Source organism: Eptesicus fuscus, chromosome 16 (genome assembly GCF_027574615.1).
Source record: "Eptesicus fuscus isolate TK198812 chromosome 16, DD_ASM_mEF_20220401, whole genome shotgun sequence".
In the NCBI taxonomy this organism is placed as follows: Eukaryota; Metazoa; Chordata; class Mammalia; order Chiroptera; family Vespertilionidae; genus Eptesicus; species Eptesicus fuscus.
In genome coordinates, this window is record NC_072488.1 from 10053245 (window position 1) to 10079224 (window position 25980).

Consider the following 25980-nt stretch of genomic DNA (forward strand, 5'->3'; position numbering starts at 1 on the left):
CAAGAGTATAATCCTTCTGTCCTAGCTGTGTGGCTTAGTTGGGTGGAGCATCATACAGTATACCAAAAAGCTGCGGGTTTGATTCCCTGTCAGGGCACAAACCTAGGTTGTGGGTTCATTCCCCTGTGCATATAGGAGGCAATCAATCGATGTTTCTCTCTTTCTCTCTCCCCCTTCCTCTTCTCTAAAAATCAGTAAAAACATATCTTTGGGTTAGAATTCTTTAAAAAAAGGATAATCCTTCTAAACTTATTCATTTGTTCAAATATTTATTGAATGCTTGCTATATGCCTGGTACTTAGCCAAGCTGGGAATATTCCAAGTGGAGAGAAAAAAGGAATAGAAATTGGTATTTACTTTAAGTACATTAAAAAAACAAATGTTATTATAGATATCATATAGGCTTTAAGGTAGGAACAGAAGAAAGGAGGAATGATTTTGGGTTTATAGATGATGAAATAAATGAAACTACAAAATAACAGAAAGAAAATTTTGAGATTCTGTCAAATTATAAAGAAATGTTTTTTGATGGAAATGTATACATTTTCTTTCCTTAGAAATTCTAAGGAAATTAGAAATTTGTCCTATAGAACAAAACCCCAATTGATTTTCAATCATTTACTCAATCAAATGTATTTCTAACAAGCTGAAAAAATACTCTTACTTAATAACAGATTACAAGTAAAAACAACTTTATGTTAAACTGTATTAAAAACAAAACAAAACCAGTCAATCAGAAATTTAAGATCATCTACAAAAAACTACTTTACCATATTTCAGCTAAAACAGGAGCCGGCAAGCCTGACTGCAAGAAAAACGTACGTGCTTGATCACCTAAAGGCAATAAAAACAAAAATCAAGCAGCATATTAGTGGAAGGAATTATTCCAACGCCTCTGAATAATAATAATGGGCAACAATGATATTGGTTTATTATAATTTTAATTCCAATCACTAAAAAATTAAACAGGAATACCTATATAAAATTATTTATATTACTTTAATAAGACTTAGATGTTCTAAAAAAAGTCACAACTGGTTATACGATCAATAAGTGATAAAAGATTACATTATTCATCTCAGTTTTTTCACAATAATTGAAGTCTTATTAGATATATCCCTATTTAATAAAATGTATAGTTTAAAACACTATTCCTTAGAAGAGTTCTAAATAGCCCTCCATGGATCTCTTACAATCCTATATATACAGCTGTGTATGCTAAGAATGGGAGATCCTAATTGCTTTCTACCTGGGTCATTTCTCAAAATTGGGTTTCAGTGAGCTATCTTGAGGGATGAGGTAATGTTTCCCTCTGGGACAAAGAATAAACTAGCTTACCACTTGCTAAAACATGGTGGGTTCCTCAACCTCAGTGTTCCTCTCCTACAACACAACCTCTGCATGTGTAGCATCCTTCTGGGATCTCTGCATGGTCTCCGTGTGACTCAGGGTACAAGGGAGGTTGACAGAAACATGCGGATGCTCATGCTAACAGCTGTGTCATTAGTAATAAAGTCTGTTGCTTTTGTTTTATATCTCACATATACTGGTAAGTGATATCACATGGTTCTTGTCCTTTTCTATCTGACTTGTTTCACGTAGCATGAAACTCTCGAGATCCACCCATGTTGTTGCAAATGGCAATATTTCATCTTGGTATGAATTTTATCATTTAATACAAACTTGACAGCAATCAAAACTATTTCTAAGATATGACATGAAAAGGAGCATAAGTCACAAATAAAATATAAACACAAACCTGTTATGTAACCTCCTGCGGGCTTGAGGTTATCAAACTGCTTGTCATGCTTAGTCCGCTCTTCAGAGGTAATAGCCCACATGTTTGGCCCTCCTAAAACACAAATGGAAGACAAAGAAATTATACTGTATATATGAGAATGCTTAAAATACACAATTCTAAAATGTAAATATGAATCACAAATGCCCATTTAATGACAGTACTTAATACCTAAGTGACACAGAGTAAAGCTCTATCACAAACATATATAGCACAGCCCCAAGGCTTTTCACTCATTCATCCAGTTAACATCTATTGAACTATTACTGTATACCACTCACCAGAAATAGGCAACAAGATAAATACTGAAAATAAAAAGATGAATAAAATATTGTTCCCATCCTCAAGGAACTCTTACTCTAGAAAACAACTTCCAGTATTTTCCATGTTAAACTGTGATGCATCCTTGGAGTGGTTCAACTTGAATTCCACAACTAACAAAGTGAGAAGAACCCAAAAGCCTTGCTTGTCCAACAGAAATGATATAGTCAAGAACGTAGACAGTCGGGCCCAAGGGAACATACAGATCTATGGTGAAAATTCAGGATTCTAGCCTGACCATCACTGGACATAACGCATCTCTCTAACAACAACTGCAGGCAGGCCTCGTTGGCACATCCTCCAGCTTCAGGCAGCTCAGCTAAAATGGGATTTAGAGGATTCAAAGTTAATTCTGCTTAGGTGTATGAAAACATCCTTGGCCTTCTTTCACTTAACCCTTCTAGATCACAGTGAAGTTAGAGCCAAATGGAACACCTAGAATTCAGGGGTCCTCAAACTTTTTAAATAGGGGGCCAGTTCACTGTCCCTCAGACCGTTGGAGGGCCGGACTATAGTTTAAAAAAAACTATGAACAAATTCCTACGCACACTGCACATATCTTATTTTGAAGTAAAAAAACAAAATGGCAAAAATACCCGCATGTGGCCCGCGGGCTGTAGTTTGAGGACGCCTGACCTAGATTTTGCGGAGGCAGAGAGTAACAACCAGGCATCTGAGGAGGAAACACCTGAGACACGAGAGGTATGAGGGCAGAAGCGGCATTAATAACCTTTACCTTCCAGAACTGGCCCTGGAGCCTTCTTCCCCAAGGTAAATGCTCTGGTGTGGTTCTCCTAAACTTCTGGAGGCACCTTAAATTTAACTGACTGCTGAGCCTGCCACCCCCGCCAGACAGCTTTGACTACCACTGATCCTGATCCACACTCAGTCTTAGGCAGGCCCTGTGTACCTGGACCCCTGGGGTGCGGATTTCTCTAAGTTCCTGCCCCTCCATCTGGTGGCATCCAAACTCCTCCGTGTGTCTCCTCCTCCTTGGTCTTGGGAAGGACTTTCCTGCTTCTCCCCCAACAGCAGTAGGAACATTAACTCTGCTTGGTATCAGTATAGAATCTTGGACCCAAGAAGGTTCCTTCCCCGCCTCAGTGACAGAGCTTTTTCTTCTACCCTTATCCCAGTAGCAATGTGTCTCTGCCTGTGCCCTTGGGATGGGTCTTTTCCCCAGTGACCACAGCAGCTTAAGACTTTGCTGAGTAGAAGAAAAGGATGCAGAAAATTGCATGGTATTTTGTGCCTGTCCCCCTACAGTTGCCTGAAATATTCAGGTGGGCATTCATTCTGGTCTCTTGCACAGTCCCCAGTCTCTCTGGTTGATGCCCACAGGAAACAGCTTGAGAGTAAGTATAAACTCCCTTTGGGTCTGTGGCCCCCCGTTATTCCAGACTGACATGCTAGTCTTCACTTGTTGTTTGGTATTCATTAGAATCTTAACTGATTTCTGTAACATCATTTTACATTCTATAAAACCCTCCACTTTACTTAGAGCACTGGTTGTATCCATAAAGTCTGAGACTGGATTCTGTAAAAATGTTCCAATTGCACTGGAGTATGGAAACCCTTTGATTTGCCATCAGCCCCGTGGTCTGCTCTGAACTCCAGCCCCCTTTACTCCAGAGCGTCGCTGGAAACATTAGTCCATTTACTTACCAGATGCAAATTTCCTATGCCTTTACACTTTATTTCATTTAATGGAATTGTACTTATGCCTGTATTGAATCCCATCTAATCGGCTCCATAATTTCTGGAAACTCTTCAAAGTTTCTGATACACTGCCTTTCCTATTTCCTAAAGCTACCTCAGATTAAAAACAAAATGTTATCTTTGATAATTTAAATAGGATCCAGGAAAAAAGAAAATGTGAATTTAAAGCACTAATTTGAAACAAGATTTAGTGTTGTTATAGTGAACATAACAGGAACAATGATGCAGCTACAGGAAAAAAGGTGGTCAAGAAAACGAAGGGTCTAGAAATATCCTATATAATAAAAGGCTAATATGAAAATTGCCCCCTCGACCAGGAGTTTGACCGGGAGTTCAACTGGGAGTTCGGCCAGGGGGCAGGACCACCCACGGCCCCTCCCCCTGGCCAGCCAGGCAGATCGCCCCAATAGAGGCGGGCCAGCCAGACCCCATCCGTGCACCAATTCATGCACCAGCCTCTAGTTTTTCTATAAGGCAGTTAAAAAAAAAAAACACTAAAATATTAAGCCAGAGGAATCAAAGATTAAATTAGACATGGTAGCCACTTTAAATATTTTTAAAAGCTGCTATGTAGAATACAGTTATTTAATATCCTATAGGAATTAGGAACAGGACTACCATGTTCGAGAAAGTTAGGGCTGTCATTGAAGAGGGAATCAACTCCTCGGAAAGTATTCTTTTGTTAGCATAGGTGTTAAAACAGAAAATGGCTCATTAAATCTGAACATTTCTGAGATTCTCTCAAACCATAGAAAACAAGCAAACAATGATTTTAACAATCCTTTCCATTTGCTCTAAAAAATAAGACCCATTCTTTCAACTTCCTACTACTCCAAACATACCTTTGCCCTCTTCCTTTGATAGTGAGCAGCACGGTGGAGCATCAAGGACAAGAGTGGAGAGAGGTTCTGCCCTTTCTGAACACTAAGCAGTTTTGTGACTTAGACAGGTCTTCCTTACCTAGGATTGTTATAAGAATGGTATATGGCCGAAACCGGTTTGGCTCAGTGGATAGAGCGTCGGCCTGCGGACTGAAAGGTCCCAGGTTCGATTCCGGTCAAGGGCATGTACCTTGGTTGCGGGCACATCCCCGGTAGGGGGTGTGCAGGAGGCAGCTGATTGATGTTTCTCTCTCTCATCGATGTTTCTAACTCTCTATCCCTCTCCCTTCCTCTCTGTAAGAAATCAATAAAATGTTTAAAAAAACAACAACAACAAGAATGGTATATGTAGTCCCGGGCAATACTTGAGTAGCCAGTGTCCTACACCAGAGGTTTTCACCCCTAGCTGAAAGAGGAGCGCTAGGGGGAAGGGGGAAGCTATTCTAGCAGACCAATGAAATCAGAGTCTCCGGGGGATGCGGTACAAGCTTCAGAATTTTAAAAAAGCTCTTCAGGTGATTCTTTCGTGTAGCCAGGGTTGCACACGGCTCCTCTTCTTTCTATCCCTCCACAGAATAGTCTGCTCCACTTTACCTCCCAGCCAGCTCTGGACACCTATCCAACAGTGCTGTCCAAAGGCAACTCCTGGTGGCTGTCAAAGTGAATGATATGGTCCAGTATCTGCAAATGCTCTTTCTCCTAAGGATGCACACATCCTTCACTTCTATCCTGTTAAAAGGTGAGTTAATCTCACCTAACTCACACAGATCTTTTTAAATCCCCTTTACCACACTACTCTCATCTTAGGAAAACAACCTTCTCTATCATTTATTTTTAAAGTCTAACATTAGCAGAGTAATAGCAGTACTTAGTAGAAGCAGCAACTGCTATCTACTGAGTATTACTTTATGCCAGCAACCATGATAAGTATATTAATATTACCACATTTAATTTTTACAATTACATAGACCAGGTTTTACATGTATTACAGAAGGAAAAACTGAAGCACTGGGTGGTTAGATAATTTGCTTAATACTATACAACTAATATAATTTATAGCTAGAATTTTCTTGTACTTTAGAATTATAGCTCTACAATTTGTGCTCTTAATTACTACCCACATTACCTCCCTGTTTACTCTGATATCTGTATTAGTTTAGCAGTATTATTTTTGTCATTTAAAAATAAGTAACAAAATGTAAAGGAGATGCATCTAAATGGATATTTAAATATAAAAATATGAGCCTCTTTTACATGTCAAAGAAACCAAATTTTCCCTTGGAATTGTACCTTAAAAAATTTTTGAACACAGGTGATATAACAAATAGGTGAAACAATGTTAACTGTGACACTACTATAAATGTATATAATATATAACAAGGGAAAAAAACAATACAAAACAAAAGCCTAGGATAAATGAAATGCTGATATACAACTATCCCAGAAAAGTAAATCCTTACAAATCCCATATACATAACATCCCTTTACTTGGACAGACAGTCACACCACCCCCATTCTATTTCAAACTCTATCTTTTCCAGGTCCACCTCACTTCCTCTAGGAGGTGGCTAATACCTGCAGGGCAAATTAATTGCTCCCTCCTTTAGATTCTCAGGAGGCTACTCCATGCTTCCACAGAGCACTCAGAAAGGCGCAGTGATTGTTTGTTCTCCATCTGTCCTACCGGACAGACTGTGAGCCCTTGGAGAACAGGAGCTGTGTGTGTTTACCTTTCTATTCCCAGAACCAGCAAAGTACCCAGCACAGAACAAACACTTATAAGTGATTGAGGAATAAACATGTGAATGAATAAAAGAGGGAGCAGAAAACAAGAGCGGCAAGACCAGGACTTGGGGGAGCACAAAAGTCACAATCTTTTTGTGGTCTATCCTTCACATACGGTTATACCAGCCCTCTGAGCAGGTCTTTAGCGCTCAATACATTCAATGTGGCTCATAACCATGTATTCTTCACTTCTGACTACCTTTACAAATTCACCTTCTACCAATAAGAAACTAAATATGTTTAGGTATATAAACTCATGTATGTTTGCTGCCTACATTATAAAAAAATTTCCCTTACAAAGTTGTTTCCAGGAATGCTTATCATTGAAATGTAGGTGTCCACTATAATTCAAAACACTATGATGTATTTGATTATTTGATTTAATACATACTTAGAAGGAGTCTTGACTTGGGGTGGTGAACACAATACAATATACAGATACTGTATTGTAGAATTATACAACTGAAACCTATGTCATTTTATTAACCAATGTCACCCCCAATAAATTATTTAGAGCCAAAGAAACACTAATTCTTCCATGTAATGACTGTCTGCCTTAAGCACTGTATTGCTAAGCCAAGGCCACATAGTCTTTACTACACACACACACACACACACACACACACATTATTAGCCCCAAATGATTGGATTTAAAAAAAAATCTGTAACCATCCTCTCTCTTTTTTTTTTCTTTTTTTTATTATTTTATTATTTTTAAAGATATATTTTATTAATTTCAGAGAGGAAGGGAGAGGGAGATAGAGATAGAAACATCAATGATGAGAGAGAATCATCGATTGGCTGCCTCTTGCACAACCCCCACTGGGGATCGAGTCTGAAACCCAGGCATGTGCCCTTGACTGGAATAGAACCTGCCCTTCAGTCTGCAGGCTGACACTCTATCCACTGAGTCAAACCAGCTAGAGCCCACTGAGTTTTTAATTTCAGTTATCATATTATTCAGTTCAAATTTTTTCATTTGGCTCTTCTTTATGTCTTCTATTTCATTGCTGAAATGTTCTATTTCATACTGAGACTTTATTTTTTTTATTAGTTTAAAACATGACCATAATTACTTGGTGAAGCATTTTTATAATGGACTAGTAGCCCGTTTGCACGAAGATTCGTGCAATAGACCTGCATTCACCTGGCTGCCTGCACCAGTTTTCTGCCAGGCACCAGGGACCCAGGCCTTGGCTGTGGCCACCGCCTTCTACCTTCTTTCAGGGTCCCGGCTTGGCCCTGGGTGTTGGCCTTGGGCTCGGCTGCACCCAGCGTCCCTGCTACCCGATCTCAGGAGCGAGCCGACTCCCCAGGTGGGCTCGCTCCTGCGATCGGAGCAGGCACCCCGCTGGCGCCCAAGGCCGGGAAAGCCCCGGGCGGCTTTCCCGGCCGTGGGCTCCGCCGCACCCCAGCTTCCCTGCAACGGTTTCCTAACCATCCTCTCTTAAAGACAAGTTTTAAGATTATTAAAAATAAAGAAACATGTACTGAAGAACTAAAAACCTAAAATAGCTACACTATACACTTTCTAAATAAATACCACATTCACAGTAAAAAAAAACAACAACACACAACCCTACTTAGTTTATCAGTTTATTATAAAATAAATAAATTAGCATGTCACGATTCTTGTGACTAGGAAGGCAAACAGTGTGGCTATCGACTGATTTACTACTGTATGACTCCAGAAAAATGATGATGGTAAACATGACAACAACAACAAAGGATGACAAAGATGGAAGCAGCTCACCTTTCTTGAGCCCTGACTCCCCTTCAGATACTTTATACACAATAATTCATTGACTCCCACCAGTACCTTAAAGTTGTGTATTATTAATATCCTCATTTTACAGGTGAGGAAACAAAAACCCACGGTGGGTTCTGTGTCTGCACTGTGCATAGGCGAATTGATATAAACAAGAGTTAAGCTCCTATGGCGTATTCTTGGTCACAAAAATGTCACCAAACTTCTAAATTAAGACCCAAAACACTTCTAATACTAAACACTGAAATAAATGTAGAGCTCTATATATTTATGAAAGAGTAAAAAAACAAAAAGAGAATTCTTTTCCAACTGGATTATTCCAGTTCAGGGCCCCGGGTGGCTGGAGCCTCTCCTGGCAGCTCAAGATACAAGGCGGGACCCACCCTAGACAGGATATCCTTCCATAGCAGGGCCACTCACACACCCACCCTCACTCAGACTGGGACCATTTAGACACCCAATTCACTTCACATGCACGTCTTTGGGATATGGGAGGAAACTGGAGTCGCCAGAGAAAACCCACCTAAACATGGGGAGAACATGCAAACTCCACACAGACAGCAGTCCTGGGTAGGAATCAATTTTCTTTTTCTCATCAACATTGAAACGTTGAATGAAAGGACATTATTTGAGGACCTGCTGACTGCTTTCTATTATGTTCATTTTATTTATAAACCTGCTTAACATGTTGAAGTTTATAACTAAACTGTTTTTAATGCAAATTCCTTTGTATGAGGCATAGAAATTCTCAAATTTGTCAGAGCACATTACCACTACAATTATTGGCTTAATCAATTTTACAATCATCCCATGCTATAAAAAACACCTTTAATATTCTCCTGCTTATAGCACTCTGCTTTTTGTCCTCCAGTTTTATACATCCAACACAATATGGCTTTAAGTTATTCTTAAGCACACATTCCAGATGATACAGCAGAACATGCTTACAAGGAGTTGTGGGATTCATAATATTCTAATAGAAGCTAAATGCAGTGTTTCAAAATAGCCTGCCCAAATATTTTCAATAAGAATACTTTAAGTTAAAAAAAAAAAAGAATACTTTAAGTTTTTCATTTTTACACTCAAAGAAAAATATCACAAAAGAGTATTTTATAACCTCTACCCGCCCAATCTCATAACCTCTTTCTCTTCCCACAAGCACAAAGCTGCTCACGCTTACCATTCATGGCTGTGGGAAACTGAGCCATCATGCTCCTGTTTTCCTGGCTAGCTCTCAGCCATCTGCAACATAAAAACATTGTGCATTAATAACACAACAAGGGCAGATCGCAGCTGAGCGCACCCGCCGAGCAGTCGGAATGCCTGTCCCCTTCAGCTTACACGTCCAACAGAAAACAATGCAGAGCTGCTGCTGCTGCTGAACAGGCAGAATTTGCATTTGGGAACGGGGAGCAGATTTTGTTGGGGAATGGATCTGCCTTTAAAATGGAACCATTTAAAAAAAAAGTCACATATTTAATAGCAAGTACTGAATAAACTCTTGGCATGAACTAATTTTGTAGAAATTAATTTGGGAAAGAGGAAAGTTATAACTAGGCAAGAAATTATTTCAGAAAAATCAACTGTATAATTTAAATGTAAGTAACAATGAAAGCCACAACACTCTTCTTTAAAACAAAAAAATCCCCAAACGAGAAAAATCCCCAAAATAAATATAGCATAGCTATTTAATCAAGTTCCACAGGTTTAGAAAAATGGTCTAGAAGTATGTTTTATTTAAACATAATTAAATGTGCTAGGTAAGTGCTCTGAACTTGAAGAGAGGAAATTCAGAAGTTTAATAGCTCTGGGTTCAAATCCCAACTCTGCTGAGTCTCAGATTCATCTGTAAAAATACTTTCCTGGAGTATTTTTTAAAGTATTAAACATAATCCAGTACACTGCCTGACACACAGTGGGTTTTTAATAAATGGTTTTCTGGGTGCCCAAGAAGGGAGAGTGCAATATAAATCTGAACCCTAAATTCATTCATTTACTCAGAGTAAATTAAAATTTTTTTCCTTGAAACTCAAAGGTAGGAAAAGTTAGGGTGAGTGAGGACCTAACAAATTTATAGTAATATACTTAGTTATATAAACCATGAATTGTAACATTGTAGGAAAACACTACTACATTAAGAGACTACTCAGTAGCTCATCTATTTACTCAAATCATTTCAATATTAATATTTTTAGAAGCCTAAGGAAAAGTGTTTGCACAAGCCATTTGAACAATGAAGGCATAAAGAGCTAGACATCATGGTGGATGGCAGCACCAGAGGAGCTGGCTGATTAGCTGCCAAGAAGTGTTTACAAGGTGCTGTGTCTTAGTGAATTCAGTGTGCTCAAGAAGAAATATGACTCTATCAGTGTAACCACCAAAAGTGAGTCACACAAACAAAAACACTGGTATATAAATCCAAACTTTATTAATCTACAACAAGAAATTTAACAGTGCCGAAACCGGTTTGGCTCAGTGGATAGAGCGTCGGCCTGTGGACTGAAGGGTCTCGGGTTCGATTCCGGTCAAGGGCATGTACCTTGGTTGCGGGCACATCCCCAGTAGGGGGTGTGCAGGAGGCAGCTGATCGATGTTTCTCTCTCATCGATGTTTCTAACTCTCTATCCCTCTCCCTTCCTCTCTTTGGAAAATCAATAAAATATATTAAAAAAAAAAAAAGAAATTTAACAGCTTTATTTCCTCCTATAAAGCAAACTATCATCTATTAAACTGCGCAAAGGGACTTAATTGTGATTAGAATACTTAATGGCACCAGGCACAGACACTCTGATACATTTACCTACACAACAGGAATAAGCAAGAACTGGGTAAAAGGGATGGGCAAGCCTCCAATAAGGTTTTGGCACTGCCAATTTTGCTCTTGTGACTCCCAGCTTTCCTATACGTTACCACTGTATATCACCCTCCTCTCAGTGTTCACATTCTTTCTTTAGATGTTAGTAACCTTTACTGCAATGGAACTTTAAACCTGCTACCACACTTGACTTCACCTGTCACTATACTATTCTCAAGTAGGAGGAAATTTCACCCATGCACAGGTGATTTTCTTCACTTCTTTCTCAAAGGTAATATAAACCTCGGTGTGGTGGTCAGAAACCCCTTAAGGAGGTATTGTGTTGAGATTTAAAGAGTAAGAGTTACTTAAAATTGTAATGTTAAGAACCTTGAATTTGAACCTGTGGTTGACAAGGCGTTTTAAAAGGTTTTAAGAAGAGGGATAGAGTCGGATATCACTTAAGACAATAAATTGTGAAGAAAAGGGCACGCTTGAAGCAGGGAGATCAGTTAGGAAAGAGCTGAGAACAGTATCTGGCACCTGATCTGGAATAGGGGCAGCAGAAACAGAGAAGATGGGATGAATTGGAGAACAATGAACGGTTTAAAAAAGGTAGAACTCAGGGACTGAGTTTAGATTATGGAGTAAAAGGAATCAAAGAGATGACTCTCAGAATTATGGTTTGTGAGACTGGGTGAATTGTCACCAGCTTAAAAACAAAAAGCAAAAACATGAACATAGAAGGAAGTCTCAAGTTATGACTACAACTTCAAATACAGAAATTCTACAAACAAGCACATTTTTACTTCCCCAATTTTAAATTATCATAAGTAATGTTAAACCAAAATACATCATAGGCCTGCCAAGAAACTATTTCCTTATAGAGATGCAGTAGGTAAGGGCCCCTATTTTATCAGGTCTCTATAACTGAGAGAGATAATTTTAAAATGCAGGAGAAAATCCTCCAAGCACTACCTTCAATGTATTTTAGAACTGCATAAAAGCAAGTAAAATACCAAAGATCATTTGGAGAAAAAGCAGACTTAAAAAAGACAAATAAGGAATAGCATCCCACAGTCACAAAGCCTTAATTAGTTAGATCATCTGCCTCAGGCGTCCTCAAACTATGGCCCGCGGGCCACATGCGGGTGTTTTTGCCGTTTTGTTTTTTTACTTCAAAATAAGATATGTACAGTGTGCATAGGAATTTGTTCATAGTTTTTTTTAAACTCTAGTCCGGCCCTCCAACGGTCTGAGGGACAGTGAACTGGCCCCGTTTAAAAAGTTTGAGGACCCCTGATCTACCTAGTCATCATGTATTCTGTAAATACAACAGAATGCTACTTAATAATCACAGGTATAATCCTTAAATAAAATCAAAGAATGAACCAAATAATATAATGAACAGGGAGGGCCAATCCCTTCAGTGAAGCCGAAGGTCCTGGTATTACAGAACCTTCACCTGTACATGGGATTTAGGCACCCATGCACGCAGGTACTACACAGTATTGTAACATGGACACACGGATGGATGGAACATCTGACTGACAGTGATAACATCTGAATAACGTAATTTGTTGGAACCAATAAGCTTTTAAAGCATACCATTTCATATATCTTAGGTTTACATCAACTCTGCCCTGTTGTAGAATAATTACCTCATGTTTAACAATTCTTACCTACTTGCAGAGAAATAATAACAATTGAAAATTTTAAAAATGTAACATGTATATTTTATTTTTAAAAAAGTAAAACTGTTTTACTTTGTGTAGTCATAACAATTACCATTTGCTAAGTCCTTAGTTACTATGTGTCATGCTCAATATTCATTGAGAACCCAGTATGTTCTAGGTTTTATACAAGGAGCTTCAGACAAAGAGGACCTTATAGACTAGTCCCATGTCAGCAAACTGCGGCTCGCGAGCCACATGCGGCTCTTTGGCCTCTTGAGTGTGGCTCTTCCACAAAATACCACGGCCTGGGCAAGTCTATTTTGAAGAAGTGGCATTAGAAGAAGTTTAAGTTTAAAAAATTTGGCTCTCAAAAGAAATTTCAATCGTTGTACTGTTGATATTTGGCTCTGTTGACTAATGAGTTTGCCGACCTCTGGACTAGTCTACCAGGACCAGATACTGCTAGATCCCTTTGATAATGCTAAAAATCCTCACAATATCGCAGCAAGGCAGATGACATAGTGCTTATTTCATAGATGAAGAAATTGAAAGGTTAAATTACTTTCTTAACTTCAGTAAGTGAAGAAGCCAGTATGCAACCCCAAATCTGTCTAATTCTAAAGCCCATGAACTTCCCGTGGGCTCTATCTGCCTCTTCCTCTCTTATGGATAATAATTAACGACGAGTGAGTGGGTTCCTGCAAGCAGTAATGTTGGTACATTTGTAGGTGAGAAGAAAAACAAGTCGGAGAGTCTCCATCAATCTCATACATAAAGTAGGGAGTGCTGAGTACTGCTTGCCTCTAGGTATAACCTTTTGAGAGGAAGAAAAGGATAAGCAGAACTCCCAAGCTACATGTCGGAAGCCTGTTTTAGGCACATGTGATGGAAGGCAGCATCCAATAAACACCTCTTTGCTCCCTGGAGGGAGTATCATGTAATGATGGGCAATCCTGGCAGCTTCAGTTATCATATAATTTAATCACTGTTAATTACCTATGGTTTTAGAATATTTATGTGAAGATTTTCTTGCTTACTATAAATTGAGAACTGGTATTGTTACCTTTTAGAAGTCAATAAGATACGTATGGTAGAAAACAGGAATAAGGCAAAGAAGACTGTTTCTGATTTAATGTAATCCAAATGCAATTTGGAGAATGTGGGAAATATATTCATACTAACGTACAGATAAGTAGAAATGCTTGAATGGGAGTAGGAAATCCTTCTGCCACAAAGGGTCAATAAGACCCAAAAGAAGAGCAAAATGTAGCCATTATAAGTGAAAAGTAGCTCAATTAAAGTTGGATTTTTTTGTTTGAGTAGAAGCACTGAATTACAGAAGTAACGAATTACAGTAATTATTGAATCCAAACCCTCAATTTTCAAGATGTAAGAACTAAGAGATTTGTACAAGCTCACAGACTCAGTAGCAAAACTGGTCCTAGAAACCTCATCTCTTATGTCCAATATCCTGTTTTGTAGTTTCCCGACTTCCCTGATCATATAAACTGGGTGGGACATTTACTATTTCTACAGATTCTGAGGCCTATCACTAGGAGATTGTGACTAAGAAGATCATTTTGTGAAGGAGGGTATGAACCTCCTAAAATGTTCTTCCTGCCTTGAGACCTGTAAAAGATAAAATAGAGCCACTTTAAAATGGAGCCAGAGCTGCCATCCCAGAGGAGCTGCCTTACATGTTTTATACCTCAAACCTATAGATGATTAAAACAGGGCATAATAAACTTTGGACTGGGCCTAAAGCAACCCTGTGTCCCAAAGAAACTTCTTCACCTGCATTTTATAACTGCAAAAAAGCATGTAAAATACCAAAGATCACTTGGAGAAAAGCAGACTTACGAAAGACAAATAAGGAATAGCATCCCAGTCACAAAGCCTTAATTAGATCATCTACCTAGTCATCATGTATTCTGTAAATACAACAGAATATGGTTAATAATCCTACATAATAAAAGGCTAATATGCAAATCGACCAAATGGCGGAACAACCGGTTGCTATGATGCACACTGACCACCAGGGGGCAGACGCTCAACGCAGGAGCCGGGCTCATGGCTGGCAAGCACAGTGGCAGTGGAGGGAGCCTCTGTAGGGAGCGAGCCTAAGCCGGCAGTTGGACATCCTCTGAGGGCTCCTAGACTGTGAGAGGGCACAGGCCAGGCTGAGGGACCCCCCCTCCCCCGCCCGAGTGCACAAATTTTGTGCACTGGGCCTCTAATATTGTAATAATTATATATGGTGTCAGATGGGTATAAACTTATCAGAGCGATTACTTTATAAGTTATATAAATGTCTAATTACTACATTGTACACCTGAAACTAATATAATATTGTATGGCAACTGTAATTAAAAATTTCTTAATTAAAAAATGATAAAGCAGATGGGATTGAAAATTAAAAACATTGTTTGGAATTAGCATCACTATGTTAGCATATCTGCATCAATAGAAATACCTTCCTTCTATTGATGTAATTGTTTCCCAACTCTTTCTCAAAAATACTTTTTGCCTTTATTTGGACTTCTACCTGAATCAATGCTCTCTGAATAGCTATTCTTTGATCTCAAATAAATGCTTATTGCCTTCCATTTTGGCCTTTTATTTTTTAGTTAACAGATCCTTCCACAGGGCTATTAGTTTTGTGTCTCCTCCCCCCCCCTCAAAAAAAAAAAACCAAAACACCCATTAATGTCCCTCTCTTGCTTAATTTCTCAACTAATTACAAGTTAAATCTCAAACTTCTTAGTATGAAATATGGCACCCTTCAGAATCTCACCCCAATCTACTTTACCACATACATGTCTAGACACTTCCCCTTGATTCAGATGTCTTAAGTATACCAACCTTTGAAACAATATTTTTCACTTCCCTATTCCTTTGTACAGAGCTGTTTCCTGTCAATCACTACTCCTTTATCATTCTTCAACTCACAACTCGAATGTCACCTCTTTTTTTTAAAAAAAAAAATTGATTTTAGAGAGAGGAAGAGAGAGAAAGCTAGAGAAACATCGATGTGAGAGAGAAACATCGATTGATTGCCTTCTGCACACACTCCAACTGGGGATGGAACCTGCAACCTGGGTATGTGCCCTCACCGGGAATCGAACCCTCCACAGGATGACGCTCAAACCAACTGAGCCACACTGGTGAGAACTCACCTCTGCTTTAAAAGGCTTCTGTCCTCCCAGGTAGTTAGTCACTGTCTCCTCGGTATGTCCACTCGTGTATTCATCCCACAATAGCTTCATTTATCACACTGTACTTCAATTTCACATGTTTCACATGTTTGCCTGTTTACTTGTACTGGGCAGAGACCATTTTTATTTACCACTGTATGTCTAATGCCTAAACCAGATTTCCTAGAGAAAATGCTCAATAGATGTTTGTAGAACAAATAAATTGGGTAAATGAGTAACCTGGTAACATGGTTGGGAGGTAAAAAAAAAAAAAGCAAACAAAGCAAGTGAAGCATGGAGAAAGGCAATGTTGAGTTGAATATTACACCGAAGAAACTGGTAAGAAAGCAGAGCAGGCCCCAAATTTCTTCCTTGAAATTCTGCAGGCATCAGAGCTGTGGATTTTAGACCAAATTGTCCCTTGCAACATGGCCCTTCTGTAACTTGTTTTTCTTTTTCTTTGAAGTATACTTTTAGAGATAAAAGTTTATTTCCCATTGAATTCTGACAGCCTTACAGTGGGAAGGGAAGAAAGACTTAGGTTTTTCAATTATACTTCGAATCATGCTGGTAAGTTTAAATAAATTTGACTGAAGGTCTGACATTCAAAAGCAAGATAATCAAGTTCCTGAGAGCATATCTTATAAAACTTTCTCCAGTCCTCCTCCACTCTACATGCTAAGTACACAGAGCCAACTCTTCAAAGTTGCCAATTAGTCGGGAAAACGTTCCTTCCTCATGTGATTACCAAGGAGATCAAGGTCAGTTCTAAGAGAGAATGATTGGAGCAAAATTACCTACTTCTTTATAGTTTCTACAGTAATATGAAATTTACAGAGTACACATATTATTCTCCATACCTGTTGCCCATCTATTCTTTCTTTCACTCTTATTTATTAATCAAACATGGATAGTCACTTAATATAAGGATTTTAAAAATGCTATGAGCTAAGGGGGGAGGGTTGATGGGGACATGTGTAATAGTGTAAACAATAAAAAAAGGGGGGGGGGCGAGAATACTATGAGAACCCAGAGGACAGAACTAATACTACTGGAAGGTAAATCAATGTACACAGAACTTATCATAAAGGCGGTAATATTTGTGTAAGAATCATTTAACATGGTGTCAGTGGCAAATTAAGTGGATTCTAAGTATTTTTGGAGTATATTTGTGTGTGTGGATAGGCACGTTAACAAAGAAAGGAAAAGTATCTGAGCCTAAGGTAAAAAGAAGGAAAGTACAATAGCCAGTATAACAGAACCTTTCCCATTGAAAGAGAGTGTGATTGGAGAGTGATGTGATTTCAAAGAACTCACTTAACCGTAAGTGTTAGAAGCGAACTTAAGAAACCAAGTAGTTTCAAAATGTGCTCCTTGGCGTTCTAGAAATTTCAAGGAGATAACAACAGAAGTGGAGTGGGGAGGAGGAATGGAGGACTGGGAGAGCACAGCAACTTCAATGAAAGTAGCTCTGTTTTTGTGTTTTACATATTGAGGCTTATCTATATTTTACTTTATGATTTTTTTAAAAAAAGAGTTAAACAACATACTGAATTCATTTCAATTTTAGAAACAATTAAAGAGAAACCAAAGCAATGAAGTAACTTGCGAGGAGAACACAATTTAAGGAACGAAGTACGTCATACTATTGATTTTGAACTTCACTGTGCAAATCATGGAGAGCCAGTATTTAAAGCACAGTCTATGTCTGAGCTAGAGACCCCGTTTGGTAGTCACCAGGGATTGGGAATAGCTGCCATCATGTTAAAGAATGACATTATCCAGAGAAAGCATATATAAGAAACAAGAACCTGGTCTTTTAAAGGCAGAGGAAGAGAATTCTGACAAACAGTATAGGAAATGAACTGGATTTGAGTGTTGTGAGACAGGGCACCAGTTATGAAGTAACTAGCATAATCCAAGTGGTGAGAATTTGAATTTGAGCAATAAAAAATACTGTGTTTTTTCATGAATAAGACGCCCCCATGTATAAGACGCCTACCACTTTTCCAACCCAAATTAAGAAATCAATATTTTAAACATTTTGCTGGTTTCCTCTTAAGGCCTTCTTTTTTGGCATCTTAAGGAGTTGTTCTTCCTGTTTTCTCCACTGTTCATACATTCAGTGGGAGGAGGTCCAAATTGTCTCTCTGCAGCTCTATTCCCATGCTCTTTTGCATAGTTGATTACATTCAGTTTGAATTTTGCAGAGTAAGACAATCGCTTACTGGTACTTATCCTTTCACTAGAGGCCCAGTGCATGAAATTTGTGCGTGGGTAGGGTTCCTAGGCCTGGCCTGAGATCAGGGCCGATCTTCCCCGGCTGCCGGCAGCCAGCACCGCCCCCCACCGCCACCGGTCGCCCTCTGTGTGTGGGGCAACTAGTGGGGTGATCGGGGCCCTGCTCACACCCGCCTTGGCCTGGTGCCCCCTGCATCCACTGCCACCCACCCCCGGCTCCCCATTCCCCATCAGGCGATCGGAGCCTGCCGGCCAGGGGGAGGGACCGAGAGGTTGGCTGGCAGGCCCTGATTGGGTGATGGGGTCTTGCAGGCTGGGGGCAGCTCCTGCATTGAGCATTTGCCCCCTGGCGGTCAGTGCATGTCAGAGTGACTGGTCGTTCTGCCATCCAGTCGATTTACATATTACACTTTTATATATATAGATTTTCTGGCATCTTTATGAGCTCAGAACGCTCTGGTCCCTATTGCGTTTTGTGCACTCTCTGCCTCCACCTCCAATTACTGCATCAGCTGACGGCAGTAACAATAGGGCTCATGATTGGCAGAAGCCTGTTTGACAAGGTATGGGCAGCTACGTACCAAATCGGCTCCCTCCTTGGCTGACTTCCATGTATAAGACGCCCCTCGATTTTCAGTCTAACGATTTTAGAAAAAAAATAGTGTCTTACACACAGAGAAATATGGTAGGCATTTCAGAGTAGGAAAGGATAAGATTTTCTGCCATGTGGTAGAAGTCTACATGAACCCCACATGCAATGGACTGCAGCGGGGAATACAAACTAAACTAGCCAGATGCTGGACTGGACTGTGTTTTAATATGGACCAAAGACTCTGGGCAGAGGCCTTAATTCTTGCCTGCTGAAGATAAGATTAGACTTTTCCCATGGTGGGGTGAAGGAAAATGCAACAGTGTAAACCCAGGGGTTTAATTCCACTGAAATAAAGATCACTCTTCCTCCTGTGAGTGTTTCAGGAAATTCCCATTCCTTGCAACATCGCAAGAACTCCACTTCCACTGGTAATATGTAGGGATGAGGAGAGCACCCCACTGATAACATTACTACTATTATTTCAACTACAACAGTTAACTTGAAATCACTGAATTGATACAATACAGCTGTACAGATTACTAATAAAAAGGACATGTTTTTCTTTAATCAATATTTGAGAAAAGGGTTACTGTTATTTCTACCTAGAGGTGTAGGGACCCAAATCCACACAGCATATCAAGACTTAAAAGCTTTGAAGAAGATAACTCTTCTATATAAAGTTAGTTCTTAGTTCTAGATCTGTAACTTTGCATCTCCAGTTTACAATGTTTAAATATAAATTATAAGTTTGGACTTTTATAAACATTAAATTTAGCTTATAAAGAGGTCATAGTCTTAGCTGGTTTGGTTCAGTGGATAGAGTGTCAGCCTGCGGACTGAAAGGTCCCAGGTTCGATTCCAGTCAAGGGCACATGCCCAGGTTGTGGGCTCGATCCCCAGTGGGGGGCGTGCAGGAGGCAGCCAATCAATGATTCTCTCTCATCATTGATGTTTCTACCTCTCTCTCACCCTCTCCTTTCCTCTCTGAAATCAATAAAAATATATATTTTTAAAAAGAGGTCATAAAAGAACAGAAATGGTAAACACTGAAATAGTAAGTACCTCAATTATATTGAAGATTTAAATTAAACCAATTTTTAAAAGAATTAGTCAACAACTCTGAACAAGACAATTCACCCACACAAAGGGGGAAAAACACTTAAGAATAGCTTGTGACTCGGCCCCTCACTGCCGTAAGGGGAGGGGGGGGAGCCAGCTATTTGGCCTATTCTCTACCATCTCCTGTCAGGACCAAATATTAAAGCAAAACTATTTACTTGACTTTAAAGTACAGAGGGGAAAAATTTCATATAGATGCTTCACCTTCAAGTAAAATATCACCTCTTTGAAACAAAGATAACTTTCCAAGTTTTGAAGCCATTCAAAAAAACGTGAAGCAAAAAATAAACAGATCCAAGTATATAAATACTTTAAACTTGAAAATAAAATTCAAGAGTAAACAATTGGGAATAGTCAACATTTTTAATGTACAGAGAGAGAGGTATTAAAATAGATATGAAAAACTAAGACCACAAATAAATAGACACTTTCCCAAAGAGGAAACAAAACTGGCTAATAAATGTTAACATCACTAATAATCAAAATGCAAAGGAAGTTTTGTTTTGTTTCTCCTTATAAATTGATTTTTTAAAAGACAAGCCCAGGCTAATACTCAGGGCTGCAAAGGAGAGGAAATGAATGTTGCAGACATCGGTCATGGAAGGGCAAATTAGTATAGCTTTTCAGAAGACAAAGCAAAAATATACAGAATCCTACCAATGTTCACATCTATCTATATATGTAAAAGGCTAATATGCAAAGTGTCCCCTCGGAAATTCCACTGGGAGTTCGATCGCTCGCTATGACGTGTGCTGACCACTAGGGGGTGGCGTGGAACGAAGGGAGGCCCTGGCCAGCAGCCGATTGGCCCTGATCACCGGCCAGGCCTAGGGATGCTACCCATGCACAAATTTTGTGCACCAGGCCTCTAGTAAGCCAATAATTTCACTTCTGGGGATCTATCATAGGGAAATAATAATAAATATGGGAAATGCCTTATTTATAAAGATATTCACTATGGTTATTGTTATTATAGAAAAAAATTGGAAATGAGAGTCCAACAATGGGGAAATGAACTGAGCCAATTTATTATGCTGCCACTTAAATCATATTAATGATATGTGAATATATTTCAGTAAACCTATTTTTTAAAAAAAACAAGTTCAGCTAGACCATGTAATAACATGGAAACTGGTTATATTTTTTATAATTTAAAATGTATGATATAACACAAATATGTACTTATCATTATGAAAATAATAACCGCAGCCAACAATCACTGAATACTTACCAAATCACTGAATACTTACCAAATGCCAAGCCCTACACTCAGGTTTTTACATGTTATCATTGCCTTCATCATTATCAAGGACATCCTAAAAGGGCCTGGCCCAAGACAAATAACATTTTAAAGGAGCCCTCACTACAAAAATTTTCATAGTGCCCTTGAGAATGTTAAGAAATTGTTTTTGAAATTGAATTTTAATTATTTCAGAAAAGAAAGGAACAGTGCTCCTGAATCACCCTCTCCCTCCATACATAGTCCACAGCAGACACTTAGCTAACCTAACCAAAAGAAAGGCCTGATTATTATTGTTACATTTACAGAGAATTTATTATGAGAGGGTCACTCTAAACATACATTATCTCTTCCCCCCCACAGCAACCCTATGGATAAATTATTATCATGAAATCTTTACTTTTTAAAGAAGAGAAAACTGAGGCTAAGTGAGATTATTATACTCACAAAGCTAATAAAAGGTAAAGCTGGAACTGAAATCCCAATCAGACAGCAAAAGTCATGTTTCTAGCTACAATGTTGTACTGTAAAACATGTTATATACATACACATATATATTGCATATATGTAGATATGTATATATATTATACATATTCCCCTGGTTGCCCCAGCAGCTCCAGGCCTCTCGGCAGCATGGGAAGGCAGAAAGGCGGCTCCGGGCCAGAGCGAAGGCGGTGCAGGCAACCAGGGGAAGGAAGGCCCATTCTTGCACGAATCTTCGTGCTTCGGGCCTCTAGTATGTACATATACGTGTGTGTGTGTGTGTGTGTGTGTGTGTGTATGTACACACACACAAACAAAACGAAGACAGGTTGTTAGGAGACACCAGAAAGTTAATGTCCCCCTGGCCACTTGCTCAGTGGTTAGAGCGCCCACCCACGGATCGAAGGGGCACAAGGTTCCATTCTGCAGGTTTGATTCCCAGTCAAGGGCACATACCTCAGTTGCAGATTCCCAAGCCCTGGTAAGGGCGTGCGCAGGAGGCAACCAATCAATGTGTCTCTCTCACATCTATGTTTCTCTCTCCCCTTCTCCCCCTCCTCCCTCTTCTACACTCTCTCTAAATATCAATGGAAAAATGTCCTTGAGTGAGAATTAAAAGAAAAACACACACACCAAAAAATATGGTTGTCATTGGTTGCTGGACATAGAATGACTATTTCCTCCTACTTTTTTCTCCCACTTTACAAATCTTTTTTCATTCAGTATGTATTATTTCTATAATGAAAAAATTTAAGTTAATGAGAAATAAAGTTAAGTTCAAAGAGAAAAGGGGTTTGAAAAAATATTTATTTTAAATGACAAATAAATCATTGTTAATATACAGAGTGCTCACCCATTCTTCTTTAAGACCAGCAGGCAGTATACCTCAAAATTAAAAGAATGTCTTTTATCATAGCTAGGAGAATAGGAACATAATGAAGACTGGAGAGAAAAGGAGTCGAGAGGTCTAATCAAATGTCTGAACAGTCAGGAAAAGATGTGAATGGCACCTGAAGTCTCCAAAGACAAAAGCTTCAGGATTTATTCTCTCCCCTAAGGCTTCCAGTATTCCCACAACATCAATTCTCCAAATTTCTCCGGGCATTTTAAAATCTTATCAAGATTACATCAGGGCCCTCCAAACTTTCCCCCATTACATTGGAAAAAGGGGGAAGTCAGATGAGAAATTGAGCTGTTTCATAGGAAAAGAGATCTAGAAGGAAAATTAAAATATTCTGAACACTGAAAAAGGTATACTGGGGTGAAAGAGGGATTTATTTCATCAGGCTCTTTCCAGAGGCAAGATTAATAATCCTCAAAACCACTCTAAATAACACGCTGTCCCCAGAATGGGAAATTTCCACATCTGTTTTCATTCAGTTTTAGTCTCTGGGTCCCTCCCGCCCTCCCTCCTTCCCAACTGGCCTTCAAAGCAGTTCAGACGTTACTTCCTCTGCATAGGTTTCTCTATTTTACTATATACTTGGAAGTTGGTTCTCTTTTTGATATCACCAACATACCATGTGTGCCTTTAATTCAAATCACAAATATTACCTAGTCATCAGATGTGTAACACCTGTATAAAATGAATTAGAGCGAGGAATACAGAAGAGGCCTTAGACCAAAACTTAGAATTCCATAAATGCTATAGGTATAAAGGACAGACTGCGGGCACCTGCCTTTACCTTAGGCCACTGGAAAGTTGTTAGGTGAGCAATCCCAGAAGAAATGACTCCTAAACTCAGTAATGAAGAACTAAAAAATAGGTATAATCCAGTAGGCTAGGAAGAGAAAATAGATTTTTAAGAATTGGGAGCAGAAATGGGCAAACACAGAGGGGAAAGCCGTGTGCGAATTTAAAAGACAATGCCAGAGAACTTTGTAAATGGAGCTAATAATAGTACCTACTTCATAGGGATGTTGTAAAAATTAAATGAGTTAATAAATAAAATGAATTAAAATAGTGCTATACATAGGAGATACTATAAAAATCTATAAACAAAACTAAGAAACTTGGAAAAAATTTACACCTATATGGCAAAGAGTTGCTAATTAGTAAACATTTTTTTTAAATCCACTTGAGAGAGAGAGAGAGAGAGAGAGAGAGAGAGAGAGAGAGAGAGAGAGAAACATCGAAAACATTAATCTGTTGCTTCCGGTGTGCTCCCAGACCAGGGATGGAACAAGAAACCTAGGTATGTGCCCTGACTGGAATCGAAGCTGCAAGCTTTTGGTGTACGGAATGACAATCCAACTACGTAACTGAGCCACCGACCAGAGCAAGAGATGAACATGCCAATGAAGTGAGAAGAGGGCCTTTCTTCCACCATTCAGGTGTTCAGGACTTACCACAAAGTGAGAGAATGAATGCTACACATGCATTCCTAGCCGAATAATTCTGGGCAAATTTCATTAATCTTCAAGTTCTCACTCATGTTCACCAAAAGTATTTTACACTTGTTAAGTGTTACATAAGTTGTGAAATTCATTAACTTGACCTACTTAATTCTTATATATTCTACAGTTGTTCTTTGTTTTTCCTGCCCCTGAGGATATTTTTTCCATTGATTTTTTTTTTTTTTTTTTTTTTTTAGAGAGAAGGGAGAGAAGGAGGGGAGGGAGGGAGGGAGGGAGAGAAACATGGATTGGTTGCCTTCTGCACTTGCCTGGGGCTGGAATTGAACCTGCAACCAGGTACTTGATCTCACATTGAACCTGAGTGAGCCACACAGGCCAGGGCTACGCAGTCATTTTTAAGTGAGAAGGAGTAATAGGGTGATGAGAAGTGTCCAAATGACTATGCCAAAAAGAAATGATAAAGCAACCGTTATCAGTGTCCTCCAAACTGTCAGAGCAAATACTGCTGGGTCCTTATCTATTCTGCATCTGCAATTTGACACTGCCCACTATTCTTTTCTCTTTCGACATTGCTACCATTCTTGACCAGTCCTGACCATTATTAATCTCATACTAGTCAAGTACTCCTCCCACTGAAAAGTGGAAATTATTTAAGCACCTGGGTTCAAGAGGTTTTGAAGAGATAATCTAGAGTGTAGTTTCTTTTGCAGAACATTTCTTTCTTTAGGTTATATTTTTGATGTCCTCCTCCTACCTCCCCCCCCCCCCCAAATTAAGGGGATTCAAAGGGCAAATTCTTTGTTGGATAAGATTGGGGGACAGTTCTACTCTATTTTCCAGCCTTCTTATATGGGTTGTTCTGAAGGTAACATTAAAACCTAAGGGCAAAAAACTAATTTCTTTTCCAGTCACTAGGTTAAAAAAGACACGCGCGCGCTCTCTCTCTCTCTCTCTCTCACACACACACACACACACACAGGCTAATTTAGTTTGAAGTATATACTAAGCAGTATATTAAGAATAAGCACTCCATATTACATACTACAATAGTAAGACATAAATAGTTATTATAATCCCCACTTTAGAGATGAGGAAACCAGCTTATAGAATTAAAGTAAGTTTCTCAAAGTTATGCAACTATTTGGTGTTGGAGCTGGGAGCTTGAGAGTCTGTATCCTATCTACTATAGTAATGAAAAAAAAATTTTATTAAACAGCGTGTCCTTTTCTAAAATAAATATGTAGGAGTGAAGAAGATGATCTAGAAAACATAAAACAGTTGCTTAAATGAAACAAGTTAAATGTCTGCCATCTGGTAATACACCCCTCAAGGTCTACCATAACCACTGCTGAACAGCTCCACAAGTAAATAAATCATTCAGTGTCCTGATATACTGTGAAATTATTTTTTAAGTGAATTTCTCAAAATAATACTATACATTTGCAAATGAAATATGTTGACCTCTTAGACTTGTAAAAATACATTATTTCCTGATGTATTCACTGTCCTATTTTTGCTCAGTTTCCTCCCTTCCTCCCCCACTTCCTCTCTGCCTTCAGATCCTTTAGACCAGTTCCTCCTTCTCAGCAGTACCTACAGGCACTCTAAATAACAGGACTCTAACATTAGTCCCTGTGCTCTGTAGCTATAAGAGGGTATAAAGTAAAAAATGAACTCAAGTGAAAAATACAGCATTTCTCCTGCATCTTCATTTTTAGATCTATTCATTTACAGAATTCTAAACATTTTCCTGCATCACACTTGGATTCCTACCTTCAACAATTAGCACACTAAAAGATTCTGCCTTTCTTTTTAGCCTTTCTTCAAAAGTAGTTATCCCACAATTTTTTCCAGAAATAAGGCATGAAAAAGATCAGAACACATACACCAAAAAAAAAGAGAGAGAGAAAAAACAACAAGCAAATGTACTGTTGGATGGTAATAAATATATCACATTTTTAGTAATGTAGTTTATTCTGAATAATATTCTGAATAATTTTAAAATTTAATA

At 38.9% G+C, this 25980-nt stretch overlaps 1 protein-coding gene across 3 annotated transcripts in view; it reads right to left on the minus strand.

Moving 5' to 3' along the window:
* The window catches only part of ITSN2 (intersectin 2), a 100491-nt gene that overhangs the window by 70640 nt on the left and 3871 nt on the right, over positions 1-25980 (minus strand). For all 3 annotated transcript variants that reach the window (XM_028140324.2, XM_028140334.2, XM_028140331.2), the window contains 3 exons: positions 9453-9514; positions 1760-1852; positions 771-834 (listed from right to left, as the gene is read on the minus strand). In XM_028140324.2, coding sequence (XP_027996125.2) covers positions 771-834; positions 1760-1852; positions 9453-9483 — 188 coding nt within the window. In that variant the 5' untranslated portion in view covers positions 9484-9514. Of the gene's footprint in view, positions 1-770; positions 835-1759; positions 1853-9452; positions 9515-25980 lie in introns of those variants that run through there.